The sequence below is a fragment of the Periplaneta americana genome, chromosome 12 (genome assembly GCF_040183065.1).
Source record: "Periplaneta americana isolate PAMFEO1 chromosome 12, P.americana_PAMFEO1_priV1, whole genome shotgun sequence".
Lineage (NCBI taxonomy): Eukaryota > Metazoa > Arthropoda > Insecta > Blattodea > Blattidae > Periplaneta > Periplaneta americana.
In genome coordinates, this window is record NC_091128.1 from 65,386,525 (window position 1) to 65,409,286 (window position 22,762).

The following is a 22,762-nucleotide window of genomic DNA, read 5'->3' on the forward strand; positions in this document are numbered from 1 at the left end:
ATTTTTTAAAAGTATTTTGTATTTGTATTTCAAATACTATTCTTTGAAGTATTTTGTATTTGTATTTGAAATACTGGATGTCAGTATTTTGCCCAGCCCTGTTCCCAGTAGCAGTTTTGAGTTGTTGAATCTTTCTGTCTTTCTTCTGTTAGAGCAGAGGAATATTGTCCTCATCCATGATTGTGTCCATGTTTTGCATAGAATACCGGTACAGTGTGGAGATGTAAATATGGATAGTTTATACAGGTGGGCTGCCAAACAATCATTAGTTTATGTAGCTGTGCTGCCAAACAATCATTTCCTGCATGCAATCGAAAGAAGGCGATAGCTTCACTGCATTGGGACTGAGAAATGACGACAGTGTTGTTATGCAAATGTTTATTGAGTAGAACATGACTACCAGCCTAAATTATACATTTTGGATGTCGCCAAAATTAAATATGAACTTCAAGGGATCCGTGACATTGAAAAGGTTGGGAACCACCAGTCTGAAATAACTGTTACAGTCTACAAAAGTGTTCTTCCTGCATTCCAGTGATCTTATCCCTCTTGATTTGTACTTCAGATTTTCCCTACAAAATCTTGCTTTGGACATTCTGTTAATATGTTGAAGCTAGTTATTTTGATATTTATGCATGTATTTCAGCATTGGTTTAATTTCATATTTATGTAAAATGCTATTTCTTTTGTGATCACACCTACCCAGCTAATGAGCATATATGAACTTAATCGTCCACACCTGTGGAGTAACAGTCAGCGCGTCTGGCCGCGAAACCAGGTGGCCCGGGTTCGAATCCCGGTCGGGGCAAGTTACCTGGTTGAGGTTTTTTCCGGGGTTTTCCCTCAACCCAATACGAGCAAATGCCGGGTAACTTTCGGTGCTGGACCCCCGGACTCATTTCACCGGCATTATCACCTTCATATCATTCAGACGCTAAATAACCTAGATGCTGATACAGCGTTGTAAAATAACCCAATAAAATAAATGAACTTAATCTCTCTTTCTAAATAAATTATATTTATAGTAACATTGTTAAAGTTTGTAACAGTATATCATCTTATAGATAAAATTGAATTGAACAATTAAATTAATGCTTGGAATGTGATATGTTTGAACTGTTGACATCGTTTAATACGATCACATAAACAGTGGTAACTTTATTATGAATGTGACATCTTTGTATTTTAATTACAGGACAGTATCATTAATAAAATCATTAATTATGTTCACAATATCCCCAGAGTCTCAGCCTGCTGATGCCACCATCAGGAGCTATTGTAACACGTATGTATGTGAATGGACCTTTTGTATGCAGATCCTGTTCCATGTAGAAATGTTGCTTGTGGGGCGACAGCTGTAACAAAAAATACATATGTTTAAAGTTACCCCAGGAATGACTAGACATACCGGTATATATTAGATATATTACGGAGATAAGTGACAGCTATTCCATAACTGGTATAGAGCGGTCTCATGGATCTTAATATTCCAACATATATGCATACCATGTATTCATTCAAAACTTTCCACCTTTAATAATTTTAGATGTGCATGGTGTCCGATTTTGAAGAAAAATACGTCGATTTAGTTTTCGAGGGAGAAGTTCAAAACCATTACTAATTGAATTTTCTGAATTGATATTAGACCGTATTATGAAGATACTGTGCTATTACTATGTGTATTAGAAAACAATGTAAGATCTTTGAGTATTTATAAGTAGGCCGTGAATTTTTTCTTGTTATTCTGTTTCTGCTATAATTTGTTATAAATGATTTGTATTCTTGTATTCATTTTAACCTCTGTAATAGTATTATCGTTATTCATTAAATGATATGTTGAAGTACACATGCACTAAGAAAATAAGAGCAGTTCACTGTGCAGATTCGAAAAGGTTACCACATTTAACGCAACTATGCTGAGGGTTTCTATAGTTAATAACAAAGTTGAATGAGTACATTTTGCAGTTGATTTGACCTAGGAAGAAAACAAACATACATATACACACATACACAGACATACATAATATAAATGAATAGATCCTTGTTCTTATTCCAGAGCCACCACTGATCAGTGAACATTTTCGCGTTTAAAAAGCAGGCCCATATTACGCATGGGCCCAGACCCAGGGTAGTAAATTCTTAGGGATGACAAAATTTTGAAAAAATAAAAAAAAAAATGAGTTGAGAATAAATGTTCAATATTTTCCTACTTCGAGATGCCTGCTTTAGATGGTATCATATGTTGATTTGTTGCTACATGCCCCCCCCCCTTTTTTTCTTTTTACAATTTGACTACTATATGACATGTGATATTTGCGTAAGTTAGTTGAAGGGGGGGGGGGGTGTAAAATTTTTTCAGGCCCGTAGGCATAATATTACCTAAATACGGGACTGATAAAATGTGTTGGTATGAAATTCAGGAACAGAAACAAGTGTCGAATGGCATCCTGGTACTAGCCTGCACTAGCTCATGTGTTTCATTCTACTGTAATTCAAATTATTATTTTTCACTCTAACAACAATGTATCACTAAGCCTCAAGGCATTTACTCTATGTATTGTATCATGGTACTCTTTGTCAATGGCATATTGTAATGGTTACAGGAAGAAATAAATAAATAAATAAATAAATACTGATTATCAGTGGCGGCTCCTGAGTTATTAAATTGTAGGTTCACAATGGTAGGCCTATATGAATAATTATTCATTAATTATTATGAGAAGACTACTGTTTAAATGTTGTCCTTTTTTAATATAGCTTTAATTGCCGATAATTTAAGACAAATATTTACAAAATACTGGATTGAAAAGATCTGACACTAAATTTAAATAATAAATATGAAGATTACTACAGGGAAAAATCAAATTATTGTAGTAGCAATGAACAAAAGCTTGTAAGTTTCTGAAAACGTATTTTATAACTTGTTTTCTGTGAGTACCGGTAACTGCAGAAGGTGGATTGCGCCACTCATATTCCTGTAATCTGATCTTAAGTAATCTGCAATTTTATTTTAAGACAATCCTTTTTCAGAAGTTCATAAACACCTATATTACTTCTTCACATTCTAGGGATGAGTGAGAATATAAGAGAAAGATAGTGAAGGATAGATGGCAATTCAGTTAAAGCAGAAGAATAGGAAGTAATCAAGAAATACTTGGCAAATGAATGTATAAACTGTTAACCATAACACCTCTGAAACCTCCATTAATAATAATCAACAACAAGATAGCCCTACTGGAAGTTATATTATGCAAGAATGGGAAACAAAACTTTCTGACATACTATTAGATGGAACTAAAGATGATCTCGAAAGATTAACTGCTGATATGCTAACATTTTTTGTTAATCAAATAGCTAGGACCTGTTCACTCAGCAATTCGATACTTTAACTATCTTAAATCTAATAAACACAAAAGCTTGCATACTTATAAATCTTGTTGTAATCCACAAAGGACAACAAAGAGACAATGGGAAAAAAATAAAAGAAAATATGAGTTTGAGGTCGCTCAATACAATTTCTACAATCATAGATGCCGAGTTGCCCGAAAAATCTTCACAGAATCAAATAAGCAGTCATGAAAAATCCCATTTTCTTCCATTACAGAACATTTCACTAAAACACTTAGCAAAGGAAATAATCTACCTTCTTTTTCTGAGGAACCTTCTTATCATGACTTTCCTGAAGATATTATAATTAGTGAAGATGAAGTTCATAAGGCACTCTTTGGTATTAAAGTCGACACAGCTCCTGGTCCTGACAAAGTTATGGTTCGAGTCTTCAGACATCTCAAAACTATAAAATTTCTCATTTTGCTATCCAATGCCATGGTTAAATTTAATTACATACCTTAACAACTGAAAATGGCACGAACAATACTTATTTATAAAGAAGGTGATGCAAATAACATTAAGGAGTGGCAACCTATCACTATTTTTTCAGTGATTAGAAGAATTTTTGAACCACGTAGGACCAAGCAGATGCAAGAAGGAGAACCTACGACCTAGACTTAGGGACGAGAAACCAGGTCTCCACATGTACGCAGCGCCCCCCCCCCCTTCATCCGGACATCGGGCACGGTATCAAGGTCACTCTTTCGGACCTTATGAGGGCCAGTATTTAATATGAATACTCCCCTTCATACAGACCTCAACCGGATTGGACAACATAGGACCAATCAGATGCCAGAAGGAGAACCTACGACCTATCACAGCAAGTACTCCCCCCATCGAGGCTACTATATATATAAGAGCTGGCAGACTATTTCCTTATCCAACAACTGCTCTGAAGATGGCCACAACACAGCGGTCGAAACGTCAGCCAATAACACCAAGACAACGCGGTAGAAGCCCTGAAGCTTATCCACACACCAATTTATATCTTTGTTATACTTCGGTCATATTTACCAGTTAATATTTTACGTCCCATGTATTTAGCTTTATTTCAATCCATTCTCCAATATGGAATTTTAGGATGGGGAAATGCTTGTAATTCTAATCTCACTCCACTAATACTTATTCAGAAAAGAATAATTAAAATATGCCTTAATAAACCAATTGATTACTCATCCGAGCTTTTGTTCACTGATTTTAATGTTTTGAAAATTAAACATATTTATTATATTGCCTTATTAAACTTTATACATAAAAATCGTAATAAATTCAAATTGTATCATCATAAATATGGAACTAAAAGATCCGATTTTATACGACTAGAGGAACCAAAGTGTTTCACAAGCACAGCTCTTAGCCATGGTACCTACTTTGGTCCAAGGTTATATAATAAAATAATTGAAAAATACCCGAATTTAGAAAATTTTAGTTTCAGAAATTTCAAAAATAGCACTAGTAATATAATTGTTAAAGAATATATGTTGATTTAATATGTGTATGTATTTGTATGATTTAAATTGTTAAAATTGAAATTGTATTTTTAAAGTTGATTTATTCTTATAATTTTTTTTTTTCTTGACCGACTTTGTGTCAAATAATTATCTTTGTTTGTATTAAGTATGTTCAAAGATAAACCACACATGTTGGGCCAATTATACAGTGTTCATAGATTTGATAGGAAACGTAAAAAATTATATATTACAGTTATATGAACTTTAATAAATATAATATAATTATTAAAAAAATTAGTAAAAGTCAGACATGTTTCGGAGATGCTTCTCCATCTTCAGTGACTCCAGTCTCCTTTAAGCCAAGCAACAACGCGGTTCGATCACCTGAACCAGCCGTCGCACAGTGGTTCATTTTCTCAATTTCTTGGCCAAAACCTCTAGAGATGTTTGAATTAATTTGAACGTAAGAAAGTTGAAACAAATCGTAAAAGTAACATAATTAAGAATTAAATATCGAGTAAATTCACATAAATAGCTTTAGTAAATGCTATTCGGCGTGGATGATCATTTCATTGCTTCTTAGAGAATTCAAAGTTATAGTTTATATTATCTATATACATAAATCTATATATAATGTGTGTATAGTACAGTAATTTTTTCACTTGCTAGCATCATAGTCTGCGGAGATAAGGGAGTCATCTTCATCAGGGGCCTGAGTGGACACACCTAAATGTGTAGATGCATCTGGAGCTGACAGAAGTGATATTACATCTGCAGACAAATGCTTCAGTTTCTTCCTTGGGACTTTCAAGATTCTTTATGAAGTATAGTCCGATAATGCCTGCAAATCAGTTTCAGCAGACTTTTCTGTTATTTGAATGGCATTGGTATCGGGATAGCATGTCTTTTGTGCTTCTAGCACCGTTCTGTATTGCTGGAAAATGTAGGCGATGGATTTTTAGTCTCGGAACTAATCAGGTTATAATGGAATTTTGTTAATTTAACTTCAACTAGAATGGACAATGCTTTTACTCCAGATAAAGATATACAACGCTCTGAACTTAATTTATAAGCTTTTCTGCATGTTGACGTACTGATTTATGTTGAAAATTATACATCTTTTATTGCAGCAGCAGTAGTAACAATATCTCCTGCTTCACGAAGACTCATTTCTGTGGCATATGTGAGTTCTGAAGGACCTATGTTTTGTCTTAATCCCTGTGCTTTTCGTCTTTTATACCGTTCACCACTTTACTAAATTCTAGTAATGGATGCTCGACTCTCTTTTGCGTTTCAGTAATGCATATTGGAAAACTCGTAGATTTTCAAGCCATTTCTTAATGTGGTAGGAATCTTTCAACTATCCTATTTGACCGTTGCCACCTGGTTCTAAAATTATACATACTAGGTTCAAAAAGTTCCCGGAATTTGCTACTATCATAGAAACAACGTACCTTAAACACTATTCTACAGCATTCCCTTCAAAATAGTTGCCTTCCGCAACAACAAACTTTTGCCAACGCGTGTAGAGTTCCTGGAAGCAGGCTGGAAGCCATTTTGTGAAACCCGTCTTAGTGCTCTCGTCGCGTTTGCGATAACCTCTTCAGAATTGAATCTCCGTCCTTTCAGATGACTTTTCAGACGGGGAAACAGAAAGTAATCAGGTGGTGAGAGATCAGGAGAGTATGGTGGGTGATCCAAAGCAGTTATGTTGTGCCTGGCAAGAAAATTCTTTACAATAATTGCGCGATGAGCAGGTGCATTGTCATTCATAAGGAAACAGTTGTTTTCTACCCACTTTTCTGGACGTTTCCTTCTCACTGCGTCCCGGAGGCGACGGAGGATTTCTACGTACAATTCTTTCGTTACAGTACGACCTTCTGGAGTGAACTCATGGTGGATGAGACCCTGAGAGTCGAAGAAAACTTCCAACATAACTTTGCCTTTGTAAGTGTCCCTAGGAAATTTTTGCTTCCGAGGAGATGTTTTCGATTTCCACTCAGATGACTGTCGTTTAGGGACTGGGTCGTACAAGTAGCACCAAGTTTCATCATCAGAAATAATTTTGTTTAAGAAATCACCATCTTCATCAGCCATACTGATCATGTCCCCAGCAAGAGTCATTCTTGTTTCTTTCTGTTCTGCCGACAACATTTTCGGAACTAACTTCTGAGACACGTAATGCATGTTGAGATGCTTGTGAAGAACATTGTGTACACTTCCGACTGATATTCCGACCTTTGCTGCTATCTCTTTTATGGTTTTACGTCGGTCGTCCCTCACAACATTACGCACACGCTGAGCGATTGCTTCATTTGTTGCAGTTGTTGGTCGGCCGCTGCGTACGTCATCTTTGATGCTATCGCGGCCACCAGAAAAGCGTTTATGCCAGGCATACACTTGAGCTGCTTCGCCATATGCTTCTTCCAACAATCTTAATGTCTCTGCAGGAGTTTTGTGTATCAAAACACAGAACTTGATGTTTGTACGTTGCTCTGTGGACATAATTACAAAATGCGACGAACAAACAAAACACTATGATAAACAATTGCCTACAACTCAAAACCAACTATCGCCATTATCAACACACTTAAAGAAAATGACATCATGAATGTTACCAACAAAACAAATGTATAATATCCCTTGTTATATATTAATACGAAAAATGGTAGTAAAATTCCGGGAACTTTTTGAACCTAGTAGTATATTTAATGTTTTAACACATTCTTTAGTTCTTCGGATGATGTTGCAGGGGAATCGGTTATGATTCTAATGCGTTCTCTTAAATAATCATACTTTTCTTCAAAATTAGATGATGAACGTTCCTGTAGTATAGTAAACAATCCACGCCTAGTGAGGTTTATGTGATGACTTTCATATCCTGAAAGGAATTACAGAAATAATTCAAATTTTAATCACATTATGAAGGATTAATATATGACAACAATTTTTGTGGAAACGTATTTCATAGGTAAACAAAATGAAATAATCCACAAGAAAGCTAGAGGTTTACCTATTCTTCGACATTGGAACCAAGTCTCTCGACATATTTCTCCCATCGTATCACTTTTCAGTACACCTCGTTCATAAAACTCCGTTTTTTGGGCATATAGCCACCTGCGCACGACCGATTTAACTTCTTCATCTGAACCGAAGCGTTGTCCTCCTAGGAATTTCTTCAATGGCCCGAAGAGGTGAAAATCAGACGGTGCAAGGTCTGGACTGTAGGATAGATGATTGCCCCCTTAATGATGCCTCTGACATTGAGTGGTGTTGCAGCGGTCACCAGTCAGCCGGAACGTGCTTCGTCAGCGGACTTCTTCGAAGAACCTGCACCACCTGGAGATATTGCTATGGTCCAGACAATCAAATGTCATACACCTCCAATATTTCCCTGAGGATTTCACTCGAATTTTTTGTTTTTCTCAAAAAAACGGACCACACCTCGCTGCCCTTCACAAGTGAAAGATGGTAGAAAAGTGTCATTTTTATTAGTAGTTACAGCTTGTTTCGCCAGGGTGACATCCAATCGATTCATTACTGTATGTAATGCAAGCTTCAAACTAACTATCTGCCAAATTTGAACGTCCTAACCAAAATAGTATTCCGTTAAATAATTGTTCTGTGTTACCTTCCGATCCTTCCTTGCATTACAACGCAAAGACGCTGTGCGCACTTCAAAACTAAATTCGAGCTAGTGGGCCCAGTGGCAGTTGGGGGCAGACTTTCTTTATTGGTACATGAAAAGCATCCACATAGGTATGATTTGTAATGAGAAACTTGACAGGACCTCACAGGACCGATAACTTTTAACCTCCGTGAATCTGCCGCTTTCACATTTTCAACCACAATAAACGTGACTATATTATTTAATATCTAAATGCCGTTAGTTAATTAGGTAATAAATTAAAACTATGTTCAAATGTTCTACATACCTCCAGGAATCGAATCCATGCTTCAGATTTTAGTTTCACACTTGTACCACTTATTTATGACACTTCAAAAACGACCTTTCTTTCACCACGCAAACTCAGCAACTGCATTGTCCAAGAGAGACGCATTTTCAGCCATGTATTTACAAGCACAGGACTGGAGAGGGGAGATAAGATATACGATGTCTAAATGCCCTGTCCTTCCTCTTCAACTTAAGACAACAAACAATCCTCCCCTGTATGTTTCAGTTTTGGAGTTTTGGCCAGGAATTCGGGAAAATGAACCACTGTGCGTCGTAGTAAAGTCACTGAGGATGGAGAAGCATCTCCGAAACATGTCTGACTTTTACTAATTTTTTAAATAATTATATTATATTTATTAGTGTTCATATAACTGTTATATGTAATTTTTTACGTTTCCTGTTAAATATATGTTTAGATAACTCCCTAAGGACGAGTTTTTACTCCTTCAGGGAAGAATTAAGACTGTATTTTTGTACATGTTATTTTACTAACAATAAACAACAATTTAATAATTAACAGACAAGTGAAAGCTAGTATATTAATAATTCAGTTCAGTGGGACGAATGTACAAGGTGCAGCAAAGGAATCGGACGGTTTTAGAAGGCCGTTTACTGAGCAACATGTGGGGTTATGGATATTGATCGATAGTCGTTTGTTAGCATTTTTGATGCCATTTTGTGTAATCATGGAAGTATGGAGCTCGGAGCATTGTGCTTTCATTATCGAAACATTTTTCAAGAATGGTGAAAACCCAGCATGCTTTTCATCTCCAATTTAATGTTAACCGCCATTGAGCCGTTTCTGCTCACAATATCATATTGAGATGGATACAAAACTTTCGATTATCAGCATCAGCTTGCAAGAAGAAACCACCAGGACACGTTCGAAATGTACGAATGCCAGATAACAATGAACGAGTAAGAGTGGCTTTTACGATGAGTCCACATCGATCAGCTAGACGGCAGGTTATAGCACTGTGACTTTCAGAACGTTCTATGCGCCGAATATTGCATTCAGATCTTAAATTTCATCCATATAAACTTATGATTGCTCAGCAATTGAATGAGGGAGACTATGTCTAAAGCAGGACATTCGCCGAAAGAATGGTGGAAATTTTGGCTGACGAAGTTGTTATGTTCATGAGTGACGAGGCACATTTCCATTTAAATGGTTATGTTAATATGCAGAACTTTAGATACTGGGCCCCTGAAAATCCTAACGAACTACACGAGTGTCCGCTTCACTGTGCAAAGGTTACAGTTTGGTGTGCTGTGTCTAGATACTACATCATAGGCCCGTATTTTTTTTTTTTTTTTTTTTTTTTAGAAGAACGGAACAGTGTGACAGTGAATAGTCAACACTACGTCGAAATGCTGAGGACATTTTCTTCAACCAGAACTGCGTAGGCGTCTGCTTGGGATTGATAGACAAATTGTATGATTTCAGCAAGATGGTGCCATGGCTCATACTGCAGAAAATTCAATGACAGTTCTGTGCCGCATGTTTCCAGGGCACATCATTTCTCGGCGTGACAACATTCCCTGACCCCTCCGCTCGCCTGACCTTACTTTCTGCAACTACTTTTTGTAGGGTTACCTGAAGTCCAAAGTGTATGTAAACATGCCCCAAACAACTGATGACCTGAAGATTGCCATTGCCCAGGAAATCATTTCGGTGAAATTACAAATAACGGAATTATGCTATCAGTGCTTAAAAATTCAGTAAAAATGTTACAACTTAACACTTTGAGGGGGGGGGGGTTTGAACCCGATGGACTCCCCCCCCCCCCCCGTCTGTGCTCCCTTGACCACCAGTACTGATCACTATAGTAACATAATATGTACAGGACAAAAATAAATGACCTGGCCATTGAAAATTGCAATCAATTTGTCTGCCAACCATATACGTATTAAATGTGTCACTATTATTGTGGTCTAGAGATAGTGAGCGAGACTTGTGCTCTAAGGCTGCAAATGATTCAAATCCCACTTGGTTGAGTATTTTCCAAAGTTTTCCCAACTTTAATACAAAGGTCTGTTATCTGACTAATCTTGCTAAAATGCCATCTCGCTATCACCTATTCAATCAATATAATCACACAATTCATACAATGTTATTAAACAACATACTAAAAAAAAATATTAAATGTACACCTGTCTTACCAAGTAATGCTGATATAGGGTGTTGTTAGACATGTTTTTATATTGTAAACTACTTCCCATTTGTAATACAGTATTTATTCCTGAGTAATTTCTGAAAATGAGATGCAATGTTTCTTCGTTTTAATACTACACTACTGTCAGTGACTCAGGAGAAGACGAGAGTGGACTGAGGAGGAAGGGATGTGAACAGATAACATACGACAACACGTGCAATATTTGTACTGCAGTAAGCGGAAACATTAGGTCTCCTTCTGTTCAACTTAGCTTAAATTTCCATATGCATTGTTACTCATGTTTCCTGCACGAATAATAACCTGGGTACTGGAATGCTTATCTGAGCGATGTTTATAATAATCAACAGCGATAGTCAAGAAGGTCACATTCTTTCCGCTCGTCTTCTCCTGAGTAACGAACAGTACCTACTTCAATCACACAACTGCCAGAGAGGAGTACTTCAATCAATAAACTCAAATGTCAGTAAGTCTGTATGTGGTAATATACCGGTACCTTCTGAAGTGGGAGAAGAGTCTTCCATGATCTGGCACTCCAGTCCGTATTTGGTAGTTCTGTGGTTCCCTCGATATGTATAGAATCTGGAAAATTTCCTTTGAAGTGATTAGTATCAACTTCTATGCGTGTAATAGTACCATTGTGACCGAGTCGAAACACAGCCCACTCACAGCCCGGTACTTGGAGAATTCCATTTTCATCAGCTGTAATTAAAATTATTGTACATCTTGATTAGTCAGCTATGGAAAGGGAAAGGTGTCACATTTTATTCCCACTGGAAGAAAGGGAATGCATGGATTTCCAACAAGAAGGGTCTCCCCTGCAGCCAATGGACTGAAGCGATCAAAATGAGCTGCAACGTTATTCCAGTCAGAACCCTTGGTACTGCCCATTGCAGAAGATGCGATGAGCAAGAAACCTTAGCCATGTACTGGATTTTTGCCGGAAGGGAGAATTACTGAGAATTGACTGTCATAATAAAATTCGCTCCATGATTGCCAATGAACTTCGCTGGACTGATAAGTATGAGGTGTACGAGGAAATTGGGTGGCTTTCTGCTGACGGTTTAACTTGAAGAGCAGATATCATTATTATAGACCGAAAAAAAAATTTTGGACTCATTCTCGATCCCACAGTCCATTTTGAGAACAGCGAGGAACAACCTAGAGAAGTCTGCAAAGAAAAACGGGCAATTTATCTGCCATGCTGCAGCGATTTGGGGACCAAATATTACATCAAGACATGGGACATTATAGGAATTATGATTGGGGCTAGAGGCACAATCCCACGGGAGTCCTTAGAAGTCTTCCGAAAATTAAAAGTTCCTGACAGCACCCTGGACATGATATCCTCCACTGCACTGAAGTTATCGATTTGCTTAATTAATCATCACTTATATTCTTTATAAAATGTAATTTGTCTTGTAGCCTACCTAACTAGGGTTTCTATTAAAGAAAAAATTGAATTAAATATAAATATTCATTTAGAATTTATTAGGAGGCCAATTATTAAACCTGGTTGGGATGCCTATCAAATATATATATATATATATATATATATATATATATATATATATATATATATATATATATCTGTGTTTCTATCAATCGTCTCTAAACACACACCTTCATTTCAAACAGCAGAAATAACTGAAATGCTCTCTCAATTAATATCACTCAATAAAAGAATTGTATTCCAATGGATACCGTCCCATTGTGGAATCCTGGGAAACGAGAATGCGGATGCTTTAGCAAAGAAGGGCAGCACTGCTACTTACAGACCTGTTACTAAATCTACGTATTACTCTGTGAAGAGATTTATTAAATCTACATACTTAGACTTCAACAAACAAAATTTGATAACACAATCCCAAGGGAAAAAATGGAACTTTTCTGCATCAAAATCCACAGTTAATTCCCGATTTACCACGAAAATCGTCTGTAGCTGCATTTAGATTGGCAACAGGCCATGTTTGTTTGGCTAAACACTTGCATAGAATTGGAATATATCAGTCCCCTAACTGCCCATTGTGCAACTCAAACCAAGAAATGGATTCGGAACACCTCAAAATCTGTGCTTCATTGGCTGGTCATGATAATATCTTTGAAAAATATTGGAGTGCAAGAGGTCAAATGACTTTATTGTCAAACGCCTGGCATTAGAAAACAACAACATATATCTCTGTGTGTATGTATGTATGTATGTATGTATGTATGTATGTACACACACACACAGTCGAAACCAGTTATAATGGCTCTGAAGGGACCTCCCATTTATGGTTATTATAGCTGATAGTCGCACAAACCAAACTTTTATTTTTTTTTGCTAAACATTTCATATCTGTAAATTTTAGGTTGCACACTTACATAGTTAATGAACAGAATAGAGTTAAAACCTAAAAAAACGCAACAGAAATACAGTATTTACAATACAGTATTTGTGGAGAGGGACTAAAGAGGAATTTTTCTTCTAATGTATATACAATATGTACAGCAATAATATGCCAGCAAAATATAAAAACCTGTAATAAGTGAGGAAAGAAGTAGCAGCAATGTAAATTGTTCAATAATGTAGTACATACAAGGTCTTGGCTAATGAATGAGCTAAAATGTTGAGCATGTTTTAAACTTACTGTAAGTGCTGTATAGTGTAATAGTCATGAATGACACATCCTCGGTCCAGTTACTGTATTACAAAAATTACGTAATTAACAGTTCAAAAATGGAAATACAGTACTCCATATATAAATTATACGAAGGCCTGCACTTTCTCCTATTTTTATTTTTAAAATGTACAAATGTGATGTACTGTACCTTACACATTAGAAAAATCTAACACACATAATCACAAAACATCAATAACGAATACACTATTCCATTCTGCTATTTAGAAAAAATAACACATTATTGGAGTTTAATTTTGTGGTTTTCTACAATCACAGTGTTGTTCAGTTTTTTTTTTTAACCAGTTGCTTTAACTTTAAAATGCAATACAATAATGCACACTACTGTATACTGTCCTACTTAAAGTAATCAGTTGTCTTTGTTTGCTTTTTGCACTTAAGATGTGTGTAGGCCTACGCATTTTGTATTTGATGATGCATTCGTTTTAACACCTCATTATTGTCATTCATATTAAACTCTTCTTTGAAAATAAGACATTTTTGTAAAGTTATCTCTGCACTGAGAGCTTCGTTAAGTGATGGCACAACAAACTGTTCTTCTTGTTCGTTTTTATTTTCGTCAATCTTGTGTTAGCTTTGAATGTCAGCTACAATTTCTTCTTCACTCTATTTCCACACATATTACATATTCATGCTTCGTAGTGTAGTGTGTTATAAGCCTAATTCTGGTCGGATGAGATCTATAATATAATCTACTGATTTTATGAAAGTAAATGATCAGATATTTCAACCAACAACCATTTAGCTGATGGAGTGCCGCGAAAAGCCCAAATATGAAAATAAATTTGATACCGTAAAGTGGGGTGACTTTGAACGCCGAGGTGACTTTGAACAGTAATTTAGCGCCTTTCTAAATTAAATGCTGTACCCTATTGCGATAAAACTGAACTAGTTTATTGACAACTTAAACAGTTTTATCGCAATTGGGTACAGCATTTAATTTAGAAAGGTGCTAAATTACTGTTCAAAGTCACCTTGGCGTTCAAAGTCACCCCACTTTACGGTAACTTCAGTATTTAACATCGAAAAATTTAGGTATTACCTGATGTCTACAAATGAAGCCGAGTTATGTAAAACTGTAATTATTTTATCATGCAGGAGAGAATTAACTATCAAAATGCTATAGTCCCTGGCCTCCTACCGGAGTTGAGTTGAAAAAAATCTTGTATTTTTTTATATGTGACATAAAGACAGGCAAACAAAGATTAAACAAGATTTATCAAATAATGCTATTCTAGGCATTGTGTGCAAAATGATATCACCTTCTAATATACATGGCCTGTCAAGTCGTCGAGCCGTCTCCCATCCATCTCCCATGTTGATACCTCGACCTGATCGTATGATATTTCTTGGGTGGCCATAATGAGCATCACTATAGCCTACACACACACCACCATTGGCCATAGCAATAAGATCAATCAACTGAAAAGGAAATAAAAATACCGTAACACATTAGCTGATCTTCAGTGTTCATACTGATGAACAACATACTCTCTGTAATTGCGCAATAGAGACTCCAAATGAGGTTAGACAAATTAACGGGGAACAGAATGCTGTTTTTAAATGTAGTGAACTAGATTTAGTGTAATATATCCAAAGTGTTTAGTTACCGTAAAGTGGGGTGACTTTGAACGCCGAGGTGACTTTGAACAGTAATTTAGCACCCTTCTAAATTAAATGCTGTACCCTATTTCGAAAAAACTGAACTAATTTATTGACAACTAAAACAGTTTTTTCGCTGGGTACAGCATTTGATTTAGAAAGGAGCTAAATTACTGTTCAAAGTCACCTCAGCATTCAAAGTCACCCCACTTTACGGTATTTGTTTGAAATTTAAAGTTCACATCTCCATTATAATTGTTTTCGATTCTCTATACTTCGCTGTGTAGTGTGAAAAGAAAGTAGGTTACTATGGCAGTGGAAAAATTGTTTTCTAGAATTTCACGGAAATACACGTTTTCAGCAGCTGCAATATCGAAACAGTCTATAGTGGCATGCTGTCTGTCTGTTTACAGCAATTTCTCCTAAACTATTGGATGGATTTAGTTCATATCTACGAGTCACCACATCCAGGAATGTTGTAGATGAATGAATTATAATCATTTTATTAAAAAATAATAAGCCTGTATTTTAAATCAAACAGATAAAATGGCCATGAACTCTAACTTTATCCAAACAATCTTATTATTAGGCCTACGTAAAGATTACTTTTTGGTTTTCCTTGTATAATAGCAGTTGATTTAATATACTATGTCAACATATATGTCGAACATGGAGTAAGGCCACAAAGGGAAAAACATTGGAGGAGGGGGATTCGATCCTGTGCTATGGATTGAACTTCAGCGTAGCTCAGTGGTTAGAGCGCTTGGTATGTAGAATTAAGGACCTGAGTTCGATCCCCAGCGCCGTCAAGATCTCTTAAGAAACCGTGGATAATTGATTTAAAGGCGCACATTGTAAGGGATATATGAGACTAGGCCACACATAGGCCTATTCATTAATAATTTTTATGCTCGACCATGCCAAAATGTAGTAATTATACACCTGGTAGCAGTCCTTTAATGCATGTCATTAAAGTACACCTACTCATTAAAGTACAGGTGTTCAGCCAATGACAACTCAGCTTACAGGTGTTCAGCTTTGTACCGTTATAAAACCGCAAGTATCGATTATTCTCGGATATGCAATCGAAAGAGAATTAGCGAAAAGTCACGGAGGCTGGAAATCCAATACTGTCGCAGAAGGTTATGTTCTGTTACTATAATAATTAGCGTTAATTGTAAATAATATTAAAATAAATTCAATTTGTCATCTCGTTTTTCAATGTCGAATTCAATAATCAAGATTATAATATTATCAAGTTTAACGGGATTACGTCAAGGTCAATGACATTATTGTTCCTCGGAAAAAATCAATACTTTCGCGTCTGCGCACATCTCACAATTCACGACCTAGAACAAGGTCACTTCAGATCTTGTCAGATACAAATAAAATGTATACATCTGAATAATTTCAAGTTAGAAATATGGTCGAGCATAAAAAGTCGTATGAAACTCGCCTATAATGGTACCTAATTAAGAAGCTCGTATGAAAATTATGAAACTCGCTTGCACTCGTTTCATAAACATCCATACTCGATTCTTAATTACTATCATTATAGGCTCGTTGCATAATGTACTATTAATTTATGCTCAGACTTAAGTGATTTTGTTTGTAAAAGGCCATTAAGATCAGATGTTAGATTTTAACAATTCTCTATTTTTGTCAATTGAAATTTCATCAGTAAAATCAATGCCAAGGTATCAATACGTTCTTTTTTTATCTGTTACTGAATCAATTTTTGAACCCTGTTAAGTTGTAATTTTTCCCTGTGTCAACTTTCCTTTCCTTACTACTATAGCTTTACTTTTTGAAGGATTAATTGTTAAACCCAACTCTGCGAGACTGCTCTCTGCCAAATTAAGTATTGCATAATTTTCTTGTTTACTGATTAAAGTTATGTCATCAGCAAAAGCTAATGCAGATAAAGACGGCAGATTTTCTGCTAATTTGTGATTTCATGATCATTGATGTTTTGCAACACGTAATTTATAGCCAAATTGAATAACAATTGTGATAACAGTGAGCTTTGTATTATTCTACATTTAATAGGTATGGATTTGGTGGTCTTCAAATTAGCCTGTATTATTATTGATGGAAAATTATATATTTATTTTAATGAATTTTAAGAATAGCTATTACTGACTTAATCATGGTTGCTTCCCCTGCTTTGGAATAATGAATTGCAAATTTGGAAGCTATGTTATGCCACTGCGTCTGTCCCCTACACTTTTCAACTTCTATATCGACGAAGTCACTAGAGCCTGGTATGAAGACATATCAAAGTTTTTACCAAACAGTTATGCAGTAAACTGCCTGTTATTTGCTGACGATATAGCTATTATCACAAATTCAGAAGACAATTGAAGAGGCAGATTTCAAACTGGCCTAAGTCAAAATGACAAGTTATGAGAAAATGACAAAAATTGATGAAACAAACTTCCTACCCCTAGTGGCTGCATATTTTATTTAATTATGTAGTTGAATTTATTTCGATGTTTCTGTGAAGTATTTACAGTTACTCTGCTTGCTATATAGATTTAATGAACTTAGTGTTTTTGAAATGGATCTAAGTCAAGCCGTAGGAGAGTCTGGAAAATAAACTTACACAGGTATAGGCCTATGTGCTTGCAAATAATAAATTAAAACGTGAATGTCTAAAACATTTTAAGATGTACCAAATTTTGTCTGATTCTTTGCTTTCACATTTCCACATAAGCCATAGTTTCTTAACATTGAACTTGGGGGAGTGAGAAAGATAGCTTCTTGCACTATTTTCCCCTGCCATAATAGCTTTCCCAACACATATGCGATAAATACAATGTTCGAATCCAAGACGTGCACATTCCTTGTAGTTTACCTGCTACTCCTGCATCTTTCTGGTCTACTGTGACTTTGATTCATTAAATACCGGTACCGGTACCAACACAAAGCATTCATTTTCTTCCATCTGACTTGGGTGAACAATGATATCCTATTCAGACGTTGTTTTGTAACTGTAGATTTATTTTTTTTTATATTTTTTGCTATCATTTGTCAAATTACTGGCATTATAACTATGTGTTTCTTGATGAGAAAGTTTTTTTTCCTGTATCTGAAACTGAAAAGTTTCTCACAGCGATTAAAAGTACACCAGTCAAACTCATTTCATATTCTCTTACGTACCAGTACTCTTCAAGACTTTAAAACAACATCACTGTATTCTTCAATATTAATTTCATTCATATTTTGCGGATATCATGTGCGCCGTAGCTAACAGTGTAAGTGACATTAGTTTCATGTATAGTCTGTATTGCGTGTAGCACATGCATGCCGACTTAGGTCAGTTTGGAAACAATAAACAAAATACCGGTACTTAGGACAGTTTGGAATAAATTTGATATTTCTCACTGCATTTAATGTATGATTTATAGCATTATAAAATATATGTTTTAAGTTACACAACACAGAGCTGCACGCATTGTATACTTCACCTGACATAATTAGGACCATAAAATCCAGACGTTTGAGATGGGCAGGACATGTAGCATGTATGGGCGAATCCAGAAATGCATATAGAGTGTTAGTTGGGAGGCCGGAGGGCAAAAGACCTTTGGGGAGGCCGAGACGTAGATGGGAAGATAATATTAAAATGGATTTGAGGGAGGTAGGATATATGGTAGAGACTGGATTAATCTTGCTCAGGATAGAGACCAATGGCGGGCTTATGTGAGGGCGGCAATGAACCTCCTGGTTCCTTAAAAGCCAGTAAGTAAGTAAGTAAGTGAGCAAAATATATGTTTATGTCCCTTTGATAGAAGGTAAATAATAATTCTGAAGCTACTTTCAGTAAAAAAAAAAAAAAAAATCGACAACGAACTGTAAACCCAATAATAAACAAGCAATGAGCTCACATTAGAAGATGATATATTGGGATGCCACTCCACATAGCTGTGTAGGCCTAATTTCGACAGATGAGTTTGCAAATCTACAATTCAGCCGTTCAGAGCAAAAGTGGTGTAAGTCAAAATTAGGTAATGAGGTTTAAAGTAAAAATTCTGTAAAATACAGCGCAAAGTAGCAATTAATGTGTCCTTCTTGCTGTCCACTGACTACTAATAATTTAAATAAATTGAATATTAATTGTTACTTTGCGCTGTATTTTACAGAATGTTTACTTTAACCCTCATTACCTATTTTTGACTTCTGCTCTGAACGGCTCAATTAATGGAAATCACATTGAGCATCTTCTGTAGTGTTGATGAACAAGTAACCTTACTAATATCTTGAAAGATATTAATTTTAAGACCCATGTTTATTAGACTCCTCCTAGTTTTCATGAATACTACCTACCATCTCTCATAACAACGAATGCTTTTCTTTAATTCCCTGAATAACTGAGATTGACAAAGAATTTAAATAACTTCGATTTACAATGTAAATTTCACAGTTACTCCACTCGTACCATTTAATAGTCACTCTTAATGTAAGGTTGACTAAAAGTAAAGAATGGTTCAACATTATTGCAATAGATATATTTAATATTTGAAGACTTCGGGGGTAAATAATAATAACCCACATATACAAATTGCATACCGTACATCTTAAATTTTACTGCAAACACAATAGGACTACCGTATTTTTCAAGCAGCATAATCCAATCTTTGTTAACATAGTTAAATAATTATTTAACAAAATCAAAGTTAATGTGGCTTATAGAATGCTAACAACCAGAAAACTGTCAATCTCACTTTTGAGGGTTATCACTATTTATCCCCTAGGGCTTCAATTGTTCTATTTATACTTGAATACAGTAAAGAAGTTGCAAGTTAATCAGTGAGATATGTTTAACAGAAGGCCGAGCAATGGCCATTCCGTTAGCTTAATGAGATTCAAATTAATTTAAAAAATGATTGGTTGATTGGCAAACTTACTCGTGTTAAATTACATAAGCAACTGTGGCTTACAGCTGTTTCGGTGCTTTCACACCATCCTCAGAGCCTACTAGCCTCAGAGCCTAATTAAAAAAAAATTGGCTTATTGCTAATCTATTGTATAATATTAATGACTTTTTTTAATTCAATACCTACCTAACATTGTAGGTATTCTAATGTATTTATCTATGTATATTTTGACTTTACTTTGTTTATATCTCCAGAAAACTACAGTTGTTCTTGACAAAATTAATTGATGGACAGCCCCACTGCCAGTAAAAGGTTAGGTGAAGTTTGATGAGGAAACAGATTAGTGACAAGTGCTTCACATAAAAATATCACGCATGAATGTCAGGCTCATTATCTCTGTTTCTTTTTCATTCAATATCAGTAGGATAATTTACCAGGTAATGATCCACGTGAAATATAATAATTTTACTCAAAACCTTGGGTCTTTATTTGAATAAAAGGAAATAAATGAAATGGAATGGTGATTTATCCGAAATTGGCTTTTAACAAATTTTTAAAAATTAATTTTATTTCATAATTTGTTATGGCTCACCTTATCTGGACTCACGTCTTTCCAATTTGGTCTTGCTTCGCCATAAAGTCTGAATCTGGCAATTCCTCCATCAGGGTATATGTTCAGACGAACATGCGTCCAAGATTCCTTGTTGTCAACTGCATGAAAATTGTGGCGAGTGTCTTGGTATCCACCACAGAGTGATGTCATAGGAATTATTTCTTTCCAGTTCTGTTACAGAAGAATTTTATTTTGCATTGGTACGTTTGCTTTATTGTTATTACATATATTAGGTATAAAAGAAAGAAACAGATCAGTAAGCAAATGAATGAATGAGTAAATGAATAAATAAATAAATAAATAGGTAAGTAAATAAACAAACAAACGATTAAATTAATAAGTAACTGAACAAATCAATGAATGAGCAAATGAGCGAGTGAATAAATCACAGAAAGGAGCAAAGAAACTAATAATAATAATAATAATAATAATAATAATAATAATAATAATAATAATAATAATAATTTATTGTCAGAACAAAGATACATATTGGTTTTTTTATATAAAAACACTCTAACACCCCCAGAAAGAGTAAGTTACATACTCGTGCTTAGGGGGTAATCGACATAATGTTAAAACATTTTATTAAATACATAAAGAGTCTGGCAGCCGGGTAGCTCAGTTGGTAGAGCAGCTGGCTATGGACTGGAAGGTCCGAGGTTCGATCCCAGGTGGTGACAGGAATTTTTTCTCGTTGCCAAACTTTCAGAACGGCCCCAAGGTTCACTCAGCCTTCTATAAAATTGAGTACAAGGTCTTTCCCGGGGGTTAAAGGCGGTCAGAGCATGGTGCCGACCACACCATCTCATTCTAGTGCCGAGATCATGGAAAGCATGGGGCTCTACCTCCATGCACCCCAAGTGCCTTCATGGCATGTTACGGGGATACCTTTTTTTACCATAAATAGTCTAAATAAATCACGATGTTTGTTCCTAATCCATGCACAGTGTTCAAGCTATATGCCTTACACTGTTCATTGAAGAGGTGGATTCCAAAGTTTTTTTTTTTAAGGTAGCTTCGAATTATATATGCTGCATATATTTTGTAATGCAATAAATCATTCATTACATGCAGTGAGAAATATCAAATTTATTCCAAACTGTCCTAAGTATTCTGTTTATTGCTTCCGAACTGACCTAAGTTGGCAGCATGCATGCGCTACATTCAGTATGGATTGTACACAAAACTACTAGTATTTCATGAATCAAGGTCACAGTAGACTAGAAAACAGAGGGGGTAGCAGGAAAACTACAAGGAATGTGCACTTCTTAGATTCGATCATTCCATTTATTTTGAAACTTAAATGTTGAGGCAATCATTATGATCGAGAAAAATAGTACAAAAAGCTATCTTCCCTCCCCGAGTTCAGTGTTATGAAACTGTGGCTTATGTGTAAATGTGAAAAGAATGATACAGGACATAAAATCTTCTTCTTCTCAAAATATTTAAAACTGTTTTTGTCACGTTTTGATTTATTCTTTGCAAGTCCATACAGTACGAGTATACCTGTGTAAGTTTATTTTCCATTTTGAATCCAGCTGTAGTTAATAAAAAGTGGGTGCTTCTGCAAAAGGACAACGGACAATCATTTACTGCTCCAAGAATAGAAGAAAACCAAGAGTTAGAAGCATTTGGAACTCGCATTCGGCGTTCATCTCGAAATACACATTTAAATTATAGTCCGTTTTGGTTCATACTTTTCTTACAGAATAATTTTGGCAGACGGTATCATGCTTATTGTACTATGATATTAATTTATGCCCTTCTTTAGATAGGTTTCTTCATTCGTAATTGTTCAAGATTATGGTGTCTGAATAAACTATTTCTGAATTTTTTACTAAATTATTGAATCCGGTACGGTACCTAGATTTAAATATTACTCATAAATGCCACACAAATTGTAAGACTGCAACTTACTTCTGAACCAAGTTTAGACAATATCTTCAGCATTTCAGGAGTAGCAGCTCCACCCAGCTTGCTTTCTCGGTGAGGAATATGAGCTTCTTCTGAAAATAA

General features: G+C 35.6%; 1 protein-coding gene across 4 annotated transcripts in view; it reads right to left on the minus strand.

The window, feature by feature from the left end:
- Positions 1-997: 997 nt before the first annotated feature.
- Positions 998-22,762, minus strand: part of LOC138710502 (allantoicase-like) — a 65,852-nt gene continuing 44,087 nt past the window's right edge. For 2 of the 4 annotated variants that reach the window (XM_069841445.1, XM_069841443.1), the window contains exons 5-9: positions 22,664-22,749; positions 20,726-20,917; positions 14,914-15,073; positions 11,467-11,672; positions 998-1,355 (exon numbers count right to left, since the gene is read on the minus strand). In XM_069841445.1, coding sequence (XP_069697546.1) covers positions 1,218-1,355; positions 11,467-11,672; positions 14,914-15,073; positions 20,726-20,917; positions 22,664-22,749 — 782 coding nt within the window. In that variant the 3' untranslated portion in view covers positions 998-1,217. Of the gene's footprint in view, positions 1,356-11,466; positions 11,673-14,913; positions 15,074-20,725; positions 20,918-22,663; positions 22,753-22,762 lie in introns of all 4 variants that reach the window. The other 2 variants (XM_069841444.1, XM_069841442.1) reach the window with 1 other exon arrangement.